The sequence below is a fragment of the Somniosus microcephalus genome, chromosome 16, assembly GCF_052327205.1.
Source record: "Somniosus microcephalus isolate GS21.2 chromosome 16, FLI_Smic_1.0, whole genome shotgun sequence".
NCBI lineage: Eukaryota > Metazoa > Chordata > Chondrichthyes > Squaliformes > Somniosidae > Somniosus > Somniosus microcephalus.
The window spans coordinates 8,332,245-8,350,809 of record NC_141002.1 but is presented as its reverse complement, the minus strand read 5'-3'; the positions used below and the strand labels follow the sequence as shown (position 1 = coordinate 8,350,809).

Below are 18,565 nucleotides of genomic sequence, written 5' to 3'. Positions count from 1 at the left end.
GCCTTCTTAACCGCCTGCTGCACCTGAATGCTTACCTTCAGCGACTGGTGCACAAGGACACCCAGGTCTCGTTGCACTTCCCCTGCTCCCAATCTATTGCCATTCAGATAATCTGCCTTCCTGTTTTTGCCACCAAAGTGGATAACCTCACATTTATCCACATTATACTGCATCTGCCCAATCACCCAACTTGTCCAAATCATACTGGAGTTTCTCTGCATCCTCCTCACAGCACAAAGTCAACATGGATTTACAAAAGGTAAATTTTGCTTGACTAATCTACTGGAATTTTTTGAGGATGTAACTGGTAAAATAGATAAGGGAGAACCAGTGGATGTGGTGTATTTGGACTTTCAGAAGGCTTTCGATAAGGTCCCGCATTAGAGATTAGCATGCAAAATTAAGGCACATGGGATTGAGGGCAAGGTATTGACTTGGATAGAGAACTGGTTGCCGTCAGAAAGCAAAGAGTTGGAATAAACGGGTCATTTTCCGAGTGGCAGGCAGTGACTAGTGGGGTACCGCAAGGATCGGTCCTAGGACCCCAGCTGTTCACAATATATATTAATGATCTGGACGAGGGAATTGGATGTAATATCTCCAAATTTGCAGACGACACAAAGCTGGGTGGGAGGGTATGCTGTGAGGAGGATGTCGTGAAACTCCAGTACGATTTGGACAGGTTGGGTGGTTGGGCAGAAACATGGCAAATGCACTATAATGTATCCATTCGCAGCTCCAGCGCCACAGTGCGGTCTGCCAGTAGCTGCAGCTGGATATACTTCCCGCGCACATGGCCGTCAGGGACACAGGAAGTGTTTCCCACATAGTGCAGGAGGAGCATGCTATGGGGCCGAGCTGTGCTGCCATGACTTACCCTTTAATTAATTTAAATTAAATCAAATCAATGTCACTAATTACAATTAAATGATATACTCAAGGGCCCTTGTTTATTAGCACTCCCCGCTACACAACAGAGACCTTAGAACCTATAACCACAAAAATTAAGACCTTCTAAACTTTATAAACTATTAACCTTAACTGTCAAACTATAGAGTATTATAAATACTCACCTGGCCGTACTCACCCAATCAGCTGCCTCCTCTTACCCGCGTCACTTTTTGAATCGTGGCGTGGCTCTGGTGGAAGGGATGTGTTTGGTGTTTAGATGGATTTTCTGCTGCTGAGAGTTGTGATTCTGCAATCTGTTGGCAGTCAGCCTCCATCTTCCTCTGGTTCACAACAACGTTTCAAGTGAGCACGAGACACTTCGTAGTGCGGTATACAGAACAGACTTTATTGATACACAGTACAGGTGATCAGCCTAACTGTATACAGAGAGTAGTTTTTCGGTTTCTCTATCTTTCGAGCCCTCCAAAGAAATGCTGAAAACCATGCTCCTTTATATACCATATTTTGGCTACATCAAAGGTGTATGTCCTAGATAAGACCTCATGACGTATCTGTTCCCAAATCCTTTGAAGACAGACTATTTATGTAAACACTTGTAGTTGTTTACCACAAAACTACTTCCCCTAAACAAGACTTCCTGATCTAACTGTCCTTAAACCCTTTGAAGAAAAAGCTTTACCAACTGTTATCTTTCGATACTATAGCTAATGGATTATTCCTACCCATGTTTTATTACCCTAGCCCCTAATGTTACACTTTAATCATTCATGGGTGACGTCATTACTGTTATGTATTTCTTTACATAATCACTTTATAGATCAGAAGACAAGCTATGCATTCCTCTCACGACACATCAAAGTCATCCTGTTTATATTGGAAAGCCTGTTGCTCCAAGATACAAAGAAGTTCGACTGTTAACCTTTAACTCCCCAAAATGTCCAACAGACATCTCTCCAGGATGTCCAACACAATCCTGGCTCATTTCCAATACTTGTTAGACCTCATACTGTACAGTTTACTTAGTGACAGATCGCAAGATAGGTTCAGATGATGCAGAAGGTCCTTTGGCCCATTCAATCTCATCTCTCCAAAATACCATCCCTACTATCTTCCCAATGTAACATCTAGTTGTTAAGGAGTCCAGTATCCAGGTCTCAACAATCCGCCTGTCCTGGTAATTTGCTCATTCTCTTAATCATCTCCTTAATAAGCTGCAATTATATAGCGCCCTGGTGAGACCACACCTGGCGTATTATGTAGAGTTTTGGTCTCCTTATCTAAGGAAGGATATACTTGCCATAGAGGGAGTGCAACAAAGGTTCACCAGACTGATTCCTGTGATGGGGGGATTGTCCTATAAGGAGAGATTGAGTAGACTAGGCCTGTATTCTCTAGAGTTTAGAAGAATGAGAGGTGATCTCATTGAAACATACAAAATTCTTACAGGGCTTGACAGGGTCGATGCAGGGAGGATGTTTCCCCTGGCTGGGGAGTCTAGAACCAGGGGTCACAGTCTCAGAATAAGGGGTTGGCCATTTAGGACTGAGATGAGGAGAAATTTCTTCACTTCGAAGGTGGTGAATCTTTGGAATTCTCTACCCCAGAGGGCTGTGGAGGCTCAGTCATTGAGCATATTCAAGACAGAGATCAATAGATTTTTGGATATTTAGGGAATCAAGGGATATGGGGATAGTTCAGGAAAGTGGAGATGAGGTAGAAGATCAGCCATGATCTTATTGAATGGCCAAATGGCCTACTCCTGCTCCTATTTCTTATGTTCCATGCTGCCAAAGTTCAAAAAAGATGTCTAAGACATCAGGGAGGGGGGGGGGGTAAGATCTTTTAGTAGAGCGATTGGGTCTCGAGGACTTGCTGCTTGGGGAATCGCAGGGGCAGACCCACTGCGTGTTGCAACATTCTGAAAGTGGCCTTCGAGCAAGATGGTGGTTGGAATGGTGGCCCTCAAGAAAAGGTTAGTGTGAATGGCACTGATCACGAGAGGAGAGTTGGTGTGAATGGAACTTTCAGAGTGAATGTTATTTAATACTTACACTACAAATATTCAACATGAGTTTTATTACCTTCTATGTATGATTGTTTCTGCTTTGTAGAAAACTCTGGGTCGAAGGGACTCCAGTGACGACTGGGAGATTTCAGAAGGACAGATCACGATGGGCCAAAGGATAGGATCAGGCTCATTTGGAACAGTGTATAAGGGAAAGTGGCACGGTACGTAATGTGGTGGGGTAATCAAGAGGTTGGGGTCACCTTGGAGAGGATCGGTGCTGCTATTTGACATATATCTGAAAATCTCAATGACCCAAAGAGTTATGGAGTGTATGTCAGTCCACAGTAGGGGTATTTCAGGAACTTGCAATCCATTGGAGTGCCTCTAATGTCCTCTCTGAGAGCCATCTATAATATATAATTGCTGTGTTTTACAGATGCATGTTCTTATGCTCACTATTAATGATGGAACAATTTGTATAAAGACTCCATGTTAAAATGAGGGTCTCCTCTTCCAAGTAAACAGGATCGTTCTGTAATTTCTCTCTACCCGGCCTTCAGTGGAAGCATATTGTGCGATGACATCATATCATTGTGCAAAACTGAAGAGAGTGGGAATGTATTAAAACAGACTGTCTGGTTTTCTCTCGGAGTTAATCTGGCTCATGCTGATCAATAAATCACCAATCTTAGGATTTCAGAGTTAGTGAATTACCTTCTTCGCACTGGCTGAGGAGAGAGTGTGACTACAGCCCAGGCCCTCTTCATGATGAGTTAGTGCAAGGTCTTTGCAGCTTCAACCCTTCAGTATTGTCATTGCCAAGACTTGTTTGACCAGGCCTGGTGGCGGTAGCAGAGATGGGTGAGGCTTGTTTGACCAGGCCTGGTGGCAGTAGCAGAGATGGGTGAGGCTTGTTTGACCAGGCCTGGTGGTGGTAGCAGAGATGGGTGAGGCTTGTTTGACCAGGCCTGGTGGCAGTAGCAGAGATGGGTGAGGCTTGTTTGACCAGGCCTGGTGGTGGTAGCAGAGATGGGTGAGGCTTGTTTGACCAGGCCTGGTGGTGGTAGCAGAGATGGGTGAGGCTTGTTTGATCAGGCCTGGTGCTGGTGGCAGAGATGGGTGAGGCTTGTTTGACCAGGCCTGGTGGTGGTAGCAGAGATGGGTGAGGCTTGTTTGACCAGGCCTGGTGGTGGTAGCAGAGATGGGTGAGGCTTGTTTGATCAGGCCTGGTGCTGGTGGCAGAGATGGGTGAGGCTTGTTTGACCAGGCCTGGTGATGGTAGCAGAGATGGGTGAGGCTTGTTTGACCAGGCCTGGTGATGCAACCACCAAGGGAGAACATTGAAGGATGAGGGAAGACCATTTAGCCCATCGGAATTGTCTCTCTATTACTCCCAGTCTGGCCTTCAACTACACTCCAAAGACCTTTGATGTTGATGTAATTGAAGGTGCATTAGTTGAGACCAGTAGTGGTCACTCAGTGCGCCAAACACACTGCCCAGCTGAATCTTCAGATCAGCTACCCAACAACAGCATTGTGCTTGTGCCCTGCCCAAAAGACTGGATGCTGGGTCAATTGAAACTTTCAAGACTGAAATCGATAGATTTTTGATGGGTGATCGTATCGAAGGATACAAATCAAATGTGGGTAGTGGCAGAACAGGCTCATGTTCCTATGTCCGGATGCTTGAGGAAAAATAACAGGATGGATCCAATCATACTAGAAGACCCTTTTCTTCTGAACGTGCTGCCCATGGAATCAATGTTGGAAGATGGATACCTATAAGGGGCACCTTTAGAATGAATGGCAGGCGATAGAAACATGTAAGGGGTACCTTTGGAAACATTGCCAGATGCCTGAAGTTGCATTACCTTGTGGTCTTTTGCTTCCCAGTTTTCTCCCCATCCTCTTTGAAGGCCATGGCTCCGTCCTGTAGTAGGGTTCTATGACTGCTGGATGCACCCTGGTGCCTATGTCATACTTCACCTTGGCAGCTAGTGTCAGCAGGCTGTTGATTGCAGAGAGGTCACCACAAGCTGAGCCTACTCCTGTCCTGGTACAATGTCCATGCGTGCGCACTTTCCAACAGGGGTAATTGGACAGCCATCGAGTGATTCTCCTCCCCCCCCCCCCCCCCCCCCGACGAGCTCAGGGAACCCCCATCCTGCCTGAGATAAGTATACATTGTGAATTGAAGCTCGCTGATTCTTGGTAGCTCAGTTACTCACTGGATAAACTCTCAGCCATTGGGTGAGCCGGAGCCTCTTTTCAGGCTAGCTCTGCTGGTATTTTGCCAGCATTTGCTGCCTTCAAGGTTAACCTAGTCTGTTGTTGTGTCATGTGCTATAAATGCGGTTTGTTCACAGGTGATGTTGCAGTGAAGATGCTGAATGTTACAGCTCCAACCCCTCAACAGCTCCAAGCCTTTAAGAATGAAGTGGGAGTCCTCAGGTAAGAGGGTGACACAGAAATCCTGAAAAGCAGAATCTATCAATTGATCAGCAAACCATTATTGAAGTATTGAAGAAGTATTGATGATTGCTGTGAAGATGGTGTGCTTTCCTTGGCGATGTATGGATGATGTGACATCATTAGAGATATATGAATGGTGTGACATCATTAGCGGTATGTGAATGGTGTCCCCTGTACCCTTTGGAGTGCAATCATTCTGACTCTCAGTAGTATCTCTCTCAACCTTCCCATACATGACCTCGAACATAAACTGGAGAAGCTGTTTTGAGGGTACTGTTAATTTAAAAGACTCCATTCCCCCCATAAGTTTCTTCCCCCTCTGTCCCCTCCTCTTCATGGTACTATGGTTCATTTGATGGCAGTTTCTCTCCGCATGTGACTGTTCTTAATGAGTGAGCCCAGATGGTCGGTATAAGCAGATTATTTGACTGTGGAGGACACCACAACCAAGCCCAATCTTGTCTTCATCCAGTGTCCATACACATACATGCACGTACTTTCCAAACCGGCTCACTGGACAGTAATCAGGGGTGGTAATCCTGGCTCTGGTTTTCCGCCCCTCCCTAACCCCAATCCGAGTCTACTGAGGCCAATTGCATGCCCCAAATGCTGCTGTGGCTGGGATCAGTTGTTTCAGTAATGTATAGATTGATCTCTGTTTTCATTTAAGAAAACAGTTTATATGAATTGTTAACATTGTTTTCTACCCATTCTGGTTGACTTTTGTGTGACGTTTGAGTACTGATGACGCCATGGTAGGAGTTGGTGATGATCCAGCTGGCACGTATTGTCACCACTTAGTGTGTGTCCAAGCAGCAGCATTTTGTGGGTATATGGACCAGGGTACAAGGCTGCTTTCACCACAGATCCGACTGGAGGAAGTGGCAGACCATTGTTCATCTACCAGTAAAAAAAGGTCCTGCCTGAACTGGCCATAGATAAAGTGTAGTGCATTGAACCCAAGTTCACTCACCTTCCACATGAAGAGGTTGGAGTCTTGGCCAACGCCTCTTTGAGTAAAGCGCAGTTGTTCAACTTTGTTTTGAAAGAAAAGCCAACTTCTTGCACCAAACATTCAATCAAAGTCTTGAAACCAGATCGTGTTTAGGCACATTTTAAATGATCTCTTCAAAAGCTTAAGCCTAGAGCAACTGCTGGTATCGAGGCTCAGCTTCTCGAGCTATTGAGGCATTTTCAACTGTTCCTGTAAATCATGGAAGTCTTATTGAAGTAGAAAGCATCTTGCCTATCCATAAGAAGGGTTTGTTGAACCATATAATTGCAGATCTGTATTCCTAATGGCAATTTTGTCAAAGGCCATGGAAAGTAGTTAGAGGAGTTGAGAGAAACTCTCAATGAGAACCTGATACCGGACTGTCCGGTTGACTTGGGAACAAATGAGCCAATTTGTGATGCTCCGTTTTGTGGCTCAGAAGTGGAGGATTTCCTGTGATGTCCACTGAAGAACAATAGCCATTGTCATTTTGATTCTTTGAGCACAGCATTTGACATTCTGTGAACAGTATGCACACCTTCCTCTGAGGGAAAAGAGATCGGTTCATAATTCATGGATGTTCATTGTCTGATTGCAACACCTGTTCATGGGTCCTTTGGGAAAGTATGCTTAACCCTTCCTCATTTGTCATCTAGATTGATGACTTGGATGTTGTGATAACGTTCCTTCTGTTGATGCTGCACCTGGCAGAACTCTCCACTTTCCATCTGAAGGTAAACGGTGACTGAATCTCCACAGATAGAGATGAGCGGAATTGGGCAGCACAATATCATCAGCTTAATAACCAGCAGAGACAGGTGGAAAATGCAAATGCCTTCACTGTAAAGGGAGGAAGGTGTACCTCCTGTTAAACATTTGGCTTGGGAATAGCATTGAGATATGTGTTATAGAATCATAGAATGATATAGCTTAGAAGAAGGCCATTCGACCCATCATACTTTTGCCGGATCTTTGAAAGAGCTATCCAAGTAGTCCCACTCCCCTGTCCCTTTCCCCATAGCTCTGCAAATTTTCCCCCTTCAAGTTTTTACCCAGTTCCCTTTTGAAGTTACTGTTGAATCTGCTAAATAAATGAAGAAAGTGCCCAGGATAAGTAGCGTGATGAATGCCACGCAAACTTGGACAATTTGGTGCCACCCGCAATTTCAGTATTTGACAAAATCTATCTTCACGTGATGGAACAGTGGTGTCCTGTTTGCCAGAGTCCAAAGAATACCGACCTTGTTCTTGAACTCAGTACAGTTCAAAGTGCAGACGAGTGGACTAGATAAAGATGGCCGGCATCATGCAATTTTGGAAGTGGCTAGGCAAACTTGAAAGGAGCAACATCATGGGACTTGATACACTGGCCAGATCTATCTTCATGCCACGCTACCCAAAAGTTGCTGACTCGGGGGGAAAAATGGTCCGCAAACTGTGTGGTAGTGGCATTCAACATGACGAGCTTAACCGACAAGGACCTCTGAACCAATTTGGAGCCTTTGGCCATCGACTGCTCTAATTAAGCCCCACATGCCATGGTTTTCTGTGTGTCTGCTCAGCAGTCCAGAATTTCCTCATTCATTTTAACGGACAGGCAAATCGGGAGCTCAGAGCACAAAGGCAAAAACGCCCAGCCAATAACACACTTGGGTCTCTCCCTCAACCCAATGTCATTGCTGTTATCAGCACTCTCTAATTAAATCAACACATTACACTGCTGTGGGCAGAACTAACCGGATGTGTTGCTAATTCCAATTCTTTGTATGTTGTATAATAGCTCCAGATAACTACATTCTAAAATCTAAATTTCTGTTTCTTTTCCCCTCTCTTCAATCTGTTGGTGATTCCTGACTTCAGATTCCACCAATATTTGAATGTGTTTCATATGCAGTTGGCTGTATTCCTGGCGGTTTCATCACACGACCTCCCACCTCCAAGCGCCCCACCCAGTCAAACAGTCGTTCTTCCAGAGTAGCTTTACCAGCATGATAGCTGGACTCCATGGGTTGAATTACCAGGAGAGATTACACAAACTAAGGTTGTATTCCCTGGAATTTAGAAATTTATGGGGTGATTTGAACGATGTTTTCAAGATATTAAGGGGAAGAGATAGGGTAGACAGAGAGAAGCTATTTCCGCTGGTTGGTGAGTCTAGGACTAGGGGATACAGTCTACAAATTAGAGCCAGACCTTTCAGGGGTGAAATTAGGAAACACTTCTACACACACAGGGCGTTAGACGTTTGGAACTCTCTTCCACAAACGACAATTGATGTTTGATCAATTGTTAATTTTAAATCTGAGATTTATAGATTTTTGTTAACCAAAGGTATTAAGGGATATGGACCAAAGGTGGGTATATGGAGTTAGGTCACAGATCAGCCGTGATCTCATTGAATGGCGGAACAGGCTCGAGGAGCTAGATGGCCTACTCCTGTTCCTATGTTGCTTCCCATCCCCAATATTTTTATAACCAATAAGTGTTCACAGAAAATTACAAAAACACAATTTTTCTCTTGCGTTGCTGGCAGCAGTGTGTCCTGGTGATTAATCTTCAATCCTTGGAGACTCCAGGCCACTCCTTGGAGACTCCAGGCCACTCCTTGGAGACTCCAGGCCAATCCTTGGAGACTCCAGGCCAATCCTGGAGGGTTGGCGACCCTGGTTTCTAGTCCTGGTGGCGGTCACTTTAGCGCATTACACAGCTGCAGAAGGACATGTGCATGCGCTTCCATCAAAGCAGTACAAGCTCATGGTGTTTTTAAGGAATATATTTCTGTCAAGTTCTAAGCTGCTTTTCAGTGCTTCCATGCTGGAACCCCTGACTGTGTCACATAAGCTGATCTCAGCACGGTCGTGGGTGGGAACAAATTTGGCTTTAACTATGAAACCCTGCTGACATTCACTGTCGAGGCTTACACAGAAAGAATGGCTACCTGGGTGAGGTACGAGAGGGGGACTGGAGGCCATAGAATGGAACCCCAGCTGGGAGTCATTGACTTCAGGAGAGAGGAGGTTGGGTGAAACATATGCACGGCCAAAAATGTAAACTGTTTATTACTTGAAAGAGGCTGTTGTGCATTTTTGACAGTTGTACTGAGTGGAGTTCTACCCATTCAACAGGCAAAGTGGAGTTCACCTTTCCATGAACATTTGAAGCTGTTTCTGAAGTGTTGACTGGGTAATGTGATCCAAGAACAGCAACACTTCCCCTCCCCTCCGCCCCCTGTCCCGCCCTCCGCCCCCTGTCCCGCCCTCCGCCCCCTGTCCCGCCCTCCGCCCCCTGTCCCGCCCTCCGCCCCCTGTCCCGCCCTCCGCCCCCTGTCCCGCCCTCCGCCCCCTGTCCCGCCCTCCGCCCCCTGTCCCGCCCTCCGCCCCCTGTCCCGCCCTCCGCCCCCTGTCCCGCCCTCCGCCCCCTGTCCCGCCCTCCGCCCCCTGTCCCGCCCTCCGCCCCCTGTCCCGCCCTCCGCCCCCTGTCCCGCCCTCCGCCCCCTGTCCCGCCCTCCGCCCCCTGTCCCGCCCTCCGCCCCCTGTCCCGCCCTCCGCCCCCTGTCCCGCCCTCCGCCCCCTGTCCCGCCCTCCGCCCCCTGTCCCGCCCTCCGCCCCCTGTCCCGCCCTCCGCCCCCTGTCCCGCCCTCCGCCCCCTGTCCCGCCCTCCGCCCCCTGTCCCGCCCTCCGCCCCCTGTCCCGCCCTCCGCCCCCTGTCCCGCCCTCCGCCCCCTGTCCCGCCCTCCGCCCCCTGTCCCGCCCTCCGCCCCCCGTCCCGCCCTCCGCCCCCCGTCCCGCCCTCCGCCCCCCGTCCCGCCCTCCGCCCCCCGTCCCGCCCTCCGCCCCCCGTCCCTCCCCTCCGCCCCCCCCTCCGCCCCCCCCCCCGTCCTCCCCCCCGCCCCCCCCCGTCCTCCCCTCCGCCCCTCCGCGCCCCCCCCGTCCCCCCTCCGCCCCCCCGTCCTCCCCTCCCGTCCTCCCCTCCCCGCCCCCCCCGTCCGCCCCTCCCCGCCTCCTCCCCTCCGCCCCTCCGCGCCGCCTCCCCTCCCCCCCCCCGTCCTCCCCTCCGCGCCCCCCGTCCTCCCCTCCGCGCCCCCCCCCCCCCGTCCTCCCCTCCGCGTCCCCCCCCGGTCCTCCCCTCCGCCCTCCCCTCCGCCCCGTCCTCCCCTCCGCCCTCCCCTCCGCCCCCCGTCCCGCCCTCCGCCCCCCCGTCCCGCCCTCTTCCATCTCTCTCCTCACTTCTCACTTCTTCCCCCTTCTCTCTACTTCTTCCTACCCTTTACTCTATATATTTTAATTCTGTCTTCACAAAGGAGGACACAAAAAACCTCCCAGAGTTGTCGGGGAACATGGGGCCTGATGAAAGGGAGGAACTGAAAGAAATCAGTATTTGCAGGGAAATGGTGTTAGGGAAATTGATGGGATTGAAGGCCAATAAATCTCCAGGGCCTGATAATCTACATCCTAGGGTACTTAAAGAAGTGGCCCTAGAAATAGTTGATGCTTTGCTGATCATCGTCCAGCATTCGATGGAATCTGGAACAGTACCCATGGATTGGAGGGTAGCTAATGTAACCCCACTATTCAGAAAAGGTGGTAGAGAGAAAACAGGGAATTACAGACCGGTAAGCCTGACATCGGTAGTGGTGAAAATGCTAGAGTCCATCATAAAAGATGTAATAGCAGAGCACTTGGAAAACAGTGACAGGATCGGACAAAGTCAACATGGATTTACAAAAGGTAAATCGTGCTTGACTAATCTACTGGAATTTTTTGAGGATGTAACTGGTAAAATAGATAAGGGAGAACCAGTGGATGTGGTGTATTTGGACTTTCAGAAGGCTTTCGATAAGGCCCCACACAAGAGATTAGCGTGTAAAGTTAAGGCACATGGGATTGGGGGCAAGGTATTGACTTGGATAGAGAACTGGTTGGCAGACAGAAAGCAAAGAGTTGGAATAAACAGGTCTTTTTCCGAGTGGCAGGCAGTGACTAGTGGGGTACCGCAGGGATCGGTCCTTGGACCCCAGCTATTCACAATATATATTAATGATCTAGACAAGAGAACTAGATGTAATATCTCCAAATTTGCAGGCGACACAAAGCTGGGTGGGCGTGTGTGCTGTGAGGAGGATGCCAAGAAACTCCAGGATGATTTGGACAGCTTGGGTGATTGGGCAAAAGCATGGCAGATGCAATACAACGTGGATAAATGTGAGGTTATCCACTTTGGTGGCAAAAACAGGAAGGCAGATTATTATCTGAATGGCAATAGATTGGAAGAAGGGGAAGTGCAATGAGACCTGGGTGTCCTTGTACACCAGTCGCTGAAGGTAAGCGTGCACGTGCAGCAGGCGGTTAAGAAGACAAATGGCATGTTGGCCTTCGTAGCAAGAGGGTTTGAGTACAGGAACAAGGATGTCTTGCTGCCGTTATACAGGGCCTTGGTGAGACCACACCTTGAGTATTGTGTGCAGTTTTGGTCGCCTTATCTGAGGAAGGATGTTCTTGCCATGGAAGGAGTTCAGTGAAGATTCACCAGGCTGATACCTGGGATGGCAGGAATGACGTATGAGGAGAGATTGGGTCGATTGAGCTTGTACTCGCTGGAGTTTAGAAGAATGAGAGGGGATCTCATTGAAACTTATAAAATTCTGACAGGACTGGACAGACTAGATGCAGGAAGGATGTTCCCGATGGTCGGGGAGTCCAGAACCAGGGGTCACAGTCTAAGGATAAGGGGTAAGCCATTTAGGACTGAAATGAGGAGGAATTTCTTCACCCAGAGAGTGGTGAACCTGTGGAATTCTCTACCACAGAAGACAGTAGAGGCCAATACATTAAATATATTCAAGAAGGAGTTGGATATATTTCTTAAGGCTAAAGGGATCAAGGGGTATGGGGAGAAGGCAGGGACCGGGCACTGAATTTGGATGATCAGCCATGATCACATTGAATGGCGGAGCAGGCTCGAGGGGCCGAATGGCCTACTCCTGCTCCTATCTTTTATGTTTCTATGTCTATGTTACTCTTCTCCCTCCCCTTCCCTCCCCCCCCCCCCCCCCCCCCCCCACTTCTCATAACATGAAATGATCCCTGAGCATCCAATCGCTTCATTGCTTAGGCTAAGCAAGTAAAATGTTAGCAACAAACGGACCCAGAAACCCAGCTTGATGTTGCCTCATTATTGAGTGTTGTGGGAGCATTGTGTTCAGTGACATGGGAGGGGAATAAGCACGCAAGAATTTCTATCAGGATTTGACCTTCTGATCCAAAACAGTCTGTTCCTTTTTTTAATAGATCAGTCCCTTCTTTCCTCCGAGTCTAGTTCAACACCCTACCCCAGTAACGTATTCCAGAACACTCGGATGCTGAAAGGCCCGCATCGCCTCCCCAATGATGATAAATTAATGTAAACATTTTTTTTCCTGTCTAGAAAAACCCGGCATGTGAACATCCTCCTGTTTATGGGTTACACCACGAAGCCTCAGCTTGCCATCGTGACGCAGTGGTGTGAGGGCTCCAGTCTGTACCACCACCTTCACATCATTGAGACCAAGTTCGAGATGATCAAGCTGATCGACATTGCCCGCCAGACTGCGCAGGGCATGGAGTAAGTCCAAGATTTTGCCCCCGACCAGAGAAACTCGTGTGGAACGGCTGGGGGTCTGAGTCTCAAACAGAAAGCTGGTGACTCCAGTGAAAGTCAGGGTTTGTTTTGCAGATGGGTGGGTAGGAAAATGACCTTCCTCTCCCCGCTGGCCTAGTGGGTAAAGGACCCACCTTCTGGTATACCAGCCCCTTACAGGCCAGAAGATCCCAGGCCCAGTTTCTGCCGACACCTGCTAGTCAAGCTTACAAATGAAGCAACCCCCCTTGCATTAGGTCACCCTCCGTGGAGGTGTGCCACAGCGAGAATCTGTGCCCTCAGGAGAGGAAACAAACGTAGAAAAGGAAATACAAAAGCTGTATGTGCCCCGGGGATCTTCATACCAGCCTCCGAGTGAAATACACTGCAACATGTGGGCCTCCTGTTACTTTGAGGGGCATTTGCCATTCCTCCTGTTGCCTTGTCTTATGCCTCATATTGAAGTTGTTTACTGACGTTGGATAAACTGGATGCTAATGACAACTGTTCTTTGTCACAGCTACCTACATGCAAAGTCCATTATCCACAGAGATCTGAAGAGTAATAGTATCCTTTCACACTTGGCGTGTCAGGCAGTGGACATTTAACCCCCAATGAGTTAGACTTTCCCTGATACCACACATGATTTGGCTCAGTTGTGATGCTCTCCACGGGGGAATAGCTTGGTGCCGCTTAATATCGTGGGTCATTAGAAATGGCAGCACAGGAGGAGGCCACTTGGCCCAGCTCCCCTTTGCCAATGATAACTCATCAACTGGAGCCATTTACTGTACTCTGATTTCCCTGTCCTTTCTGCTTACATTTTTATATTCTTCCTTTTTAAATAACATAGTCTGTGCCTCAACAGTACTTGTGGTACAGCATGTGTGGAAAATAAAGTCCTCTAACTTCACCCTTCATTGTTTTAGTGATAAACTGGATATAATGGCCCCTATTTGCTAACCCACAGAAGCAGCCTTTCACTGTTCATCCTCTCAGAACCTTTTCATCAATTTGAAAACCCCTTAGCCTTCTCTTAGACTTAAAAAAGCCCCAGCCTTTCCTCCTAACTTTAATCTCTCATTCCTGGTTATCATTCTATTGAATCTTCACTGTCCTCTTTCTATGGCTTTGATAAACTTGCTATAATGAGGTGCCCAGAAGTTCACACAATACTCCAACTGTGACGTAACCAATTTCCCTACCAATTTAACAATTCCCTGCCGTTGTATTCAGAGCCTCTACATATAAAATCCAGAAACACAATTGACATTTTGTCATGTTTTCTATCTTTAAAGAGCTTTGTATCTGCACCCTTCAATCTCCCTGAATCTGCTCCCCTCGATCTCCCTATATCTGCTCCCCTCAATCTCCCTGTATCTGCACCCTTCAATCTCCTGTATCTACCTCCCCTCGATCTCCCTGTATCTGCTCCCCTCGATCTGTGTGTCTATGTATCTGCTGCCCTCAATTTACGTGTGTCTGTGTATCTGCTCCCCTCAATCTCCATGTGTCTGTGTATCTGCTCCCCTCGATCTCCGTGTCTCTGTGTATCTGCTCCCCTCAATCTCCATGTGTCTTGTGTATCTGCTCCCCTCAATCTCCCCTCGATGTCTGTGTATCTGCTGCCCTCGATGTCTGTGTATCTGCTCCCCTCGATCTCCATGTGTCTGTGTATCTGCTCCCCTCGATCTCCGTGTGTCTGTGTATCTGCTCCCCCTCAATCTACGTGTGTCTGTGTATCTGCTACCCTCAATCTCCGTGTGTCTGTGTATCTGCTCCCCTCAATCTCTGTGTATCTGCTCCCCTCGATGTCCGAGTGCCTGTGTATCTGCTCCCCTCAATCTCCGTGTGTCTGTGTATCTGCTCCCCTCAATCTCTGTGTATCTGCTCCCCTCGATCTCCGTGTGTCTGTGTATCTGCTCCCCTCAATCTCCGTGTGTCTGTGTATCTGCTCCCCTCAATCTCCGTGTGTCTGTGTATCTGCTCCCCTCAATCTCTGTGTATCTGCTCCCCTCAATCTCCGAGTGCCTGTGTATCTGCTCCCCTCAATCTCTGTGTATCTGCTCCCCTTGATCTCCATGTATCTCTGTGCTAACAAGCCTATGTTCTCCAGTATCTTTCATTTTTCCTCAGTTGGCCGTGTCCATTAATTGGTATCTTCAGCAGCCTTCAAATTCATTCATCTTGTGCCCATCACCAGATCATTTATGTGAATGAAAAACAAGGGTCCCCAGCGCAGCTCCCTGGGGCACACCACTGCCTGAAACCATTTACCCTAACTCACTGCCTTCTGTCTCCTAGCCCACCCTCTATCCGTGCAGCTACAATCCCTGTCATACCATGTGCCTTAGTTTTCCTAACCAGTTGTAGCAGCTCATTAAACTCCTTCTGAAAATCCATATATGCAACAGCCCCTATATTCCCTTTAGCTATGCATTCTGAAAATTCAATGAATTGAGTTAACACGACATGACATGCCCATGTCAGATCCATGCTGACTACCCCGACTAACCCATGGCTTGCCAGATGCCCACAAAGTTCATCCTGTATTGTGGACCCCAGTGATTCACCCACACCTGAGGTCAGACTAACTGGTGTATAATTTCCCTTTCCTCTTTCTTGACCAGGAGTGCCCTCTTGTCACAGAATGTTAAAATGTTCTGCTATGTGCCTCTGTGATCTCCTCCCTAACTTCCTTCAGTGTTCTGGGATACATCCCATTTGGGCCTCTGATATTCCTACTCACTTTTTAAGTACAGTTTTCTTTTGAATATTTATTTTCAGTAGTAACTGTTCCACATCCTCCTATCCCATTCTCACATCCCTCTGTAAAAACTCAGTTGAAATACTTAATATGCATCTCCCCAATTATTAAGAATTCCCCCTCAATTCATCTCTTTTACTTACATGCTTATAGAATCCTTTGTTATGTCCCTTTATGTTGATCAGTCTTTTTCATTCTCCCTATAAATCTTTCTGATCTCCCTATAGTGTCAGCCGTGACTCAGGCGACAGCACTCTCGCCTCTGAGTCAGAAGGTTGTGGGTTCTAGTCCCACTCCGGGGACTTGAGCATAAAAATCTCAGCTGACACTCCAGTGAGGGAGCGCTGCACTGTCGGCAATGCTGTCTTTTGGATGAGACGTTAAGTCAAGGCCATGTCTGCTCTCTCAGGTGGACATAAAGATCCAATGGCGCTATTTCAAAGAAGAGCAGGGGAGTTAACCCTGGTGCCCTAGCCAATATTTATATCTCAATCAACATAACAAAAGTAGATTCTCTGGTTGTTTGTAGGAGCTTGCGAGCGCGTTTCCTACATTACAACAGTGACTACACTTCAAAAGTATTTCATTGGCTGTAAAGCACTTTGGGACGTCCTGAGGTAATGAAAGACACTGTGTAAATTCAAGTCTTTTTTTTGTTTACTATGACTGTTACTACTATAAACCTCTAAGTTACCTACAAATCTCATCCCTGATTTCCTATTCAGTGTTCTATAATGTACTCCTAATATGATAACAGACCCCTTTATCATTACTAACTCTACCCACACATGAGCACCACCATTAATAAATACTTTCCCCTCTATGGTTGGAATTGTGTCTTTAATGAGGCCAGCCCTCTTTCCCTTCTCTGCCTCTCCTAAAACGTTCCCAGTCCCACTCCGGCTGAAGCTAAGGTTCTGTTGAGGCTCCCTCCATCATGTCCCTCCATTCTAATTAGTGCCTATAGTTATTTCTAATGCTTTGCATTTTTGCAGATAAACACTGCAACCCTGGCACATTCCTCATTACCCCTTTCCCTTCTACATTTTTCCTTCTTTCCTTCACTTTTTCAATCTGCCTGCATACCCCACTGGCTCATAATTTGCACCTTCACTATTCCTGTGCTTCACCATCCCCCCACCCCCATATGCTGAAAGAAATCTCTCCGCCTCACTCACTTAGTTTAAGCTCAGTCCCACAGCTCTCTTTGTTCTTGGTGCCACTTCAGTTCAGATGGAGCCCATCTCTCCTGTGTAGCCTCCCCCTGTTCCAGCACTGCCCCCAACGCCCCACAAACCTGAAACTCACCCTCCGACCATACTAGCTTGGCGGGCTCGATGTTTAGCTTAGTTCCTATATCCTGTACAAAGCCCTTTACTGAGACCGAGACATAAATTTGATTGCTTGCTCCCATCTGTTCCCTAACCTGTCAGAAGCAAAGTTAGTATATTCGCAGTTCCCATTGAAAGAGACAGTACCTGAAGAATTAGTTTGGTGGGGTCCTGGGCTCTCCAGAAGGGGGAGGTGAGGCAGAATGTGGGGTTTAATTAGCTGGGAAATCCTTGGGACCTGTTAAATCTGAAGAGGTGTGGCCTGGAGTTTGCCGATAGTCCTTTTATTCATCTCCCGAAAGGCACGAAATTAAGTGTTTTTGATTGCCTTCTGGAAAATAAATACGGTTTTCCTTCGATAAATATCAGAGCGACATAACTAGAGATTCCTGCCTTCTGGAATCGTCAGTGAACAGATGGCTGTCCTAATGACATTTATTTTTCCTCCAACCAGCAAAACACAATCCCTTGGCTGGATGTGGAGCTTGTAAACAGCAATCCTGTGTTAATGGCCAGTCACTTTTCCAAAATTTACCTGAGGTCTCATTCAGTGCCCACAGAGCCCAGGACACCCACTCCCACTGCTGCTGAACGCCAGTTACCTCTCTCCAGATGGTACATTTTGCATTACGTGTTCACTGAATTACTAGTGAAAGAAAGAAAGACTTGCATTTATATAGCGCCTTTCACAACCTCAGGACGTCCCAAACCGCTTTACCCTGTTGTAATGTAGGTAACGCAGCAGCCAATTTGTGCACAGCAAGTTCCCACAAATAGAAATGTGATAATGACCAGATAATCTTGTTTAGTGATGTTGATTGAGGGATAAATATTGGCCAGGACACCGGGGAGAACTCCACCGCCCCTCTTCGAGTAGTGGCCAGCGTCCACCTGAGAGAGCAGACTCTGTTTAACGTCTCATCCGAAAGACGGCCCCTCCCTCTTTATATACTACAGGAATTGATTATTTCAAGGCAATGAACAGATAAAGAAAGAAAAACTTGCATTTATATAGCGCCTTTCATGACCTCATGACATCCCAAAGTGCTTTACAGCCAATGAAATACTTTTGAAATATAGCCACTGTTGTAATGTAGGAAACGCAGCAGCCAATTTTCACACAGCAAGGTGATAATGGCCAGAGCATTTTTTTTAGTGCTGTGATTGAGGGATAAATGTTGGCCAGGGTAGAACTCCCCTGCTCTTCTTCAAAATACTGCCGTGGGATCTTTTACGTCCACCTGAGAGAGCAGACGGGGCCTCGGTTTAACATCTCCTCAGAAAGACAGCACCTCCAACAGTGCAGCACTCTCTCAGTACTGTGCTGGAGTGTCAGCCTGGATTTATGTACTCAAGTCTCTCGAGTGAGATTTGAACTCCTAACCTTCTGACTCCGAGGCAAGAGTGATACCAACTGAGCCACGACAGGCTTCCGGATTACTAGTCCAGTGATATAACCACTACAT

The 18,565-nt window shown here is 47.6% G+C and overlaps 1 protein-coding gene across 2 annotated transcripts in view; it reads left to right on the top strand.

Moving 5' to 3' along the window:
* braf (B-Raf proto-oncogene, serine/threonine kinase) overlaps positions 1-18,565 on the top strand; it is a 162,903-nt gene that overhangs the window by 124,185 nt on the left and 20,153 nt on the right. For both annotated transcript variants that reach the window (XM_086008585.1, XM_086008586.1), the window contains 4 exons: positions 3,024-3,141; positions 5,287-5,371; positions 12,810-12,986; positions 13,522-13,568. In XM_086008585.1, the coding sequence (XP_085864711.1) occupies positions 3,024-3,141; positions 5,287-5,371; positions 12,810-12,986; positions 13,522-13,568 (427 nt within the window). The remainder of the gene's footprint in view (positions 1-3,023; positions 3,142-5,286; positions 5,372-12,809; positions 12,987-13,521; positions 13,569-18,565) is intronic.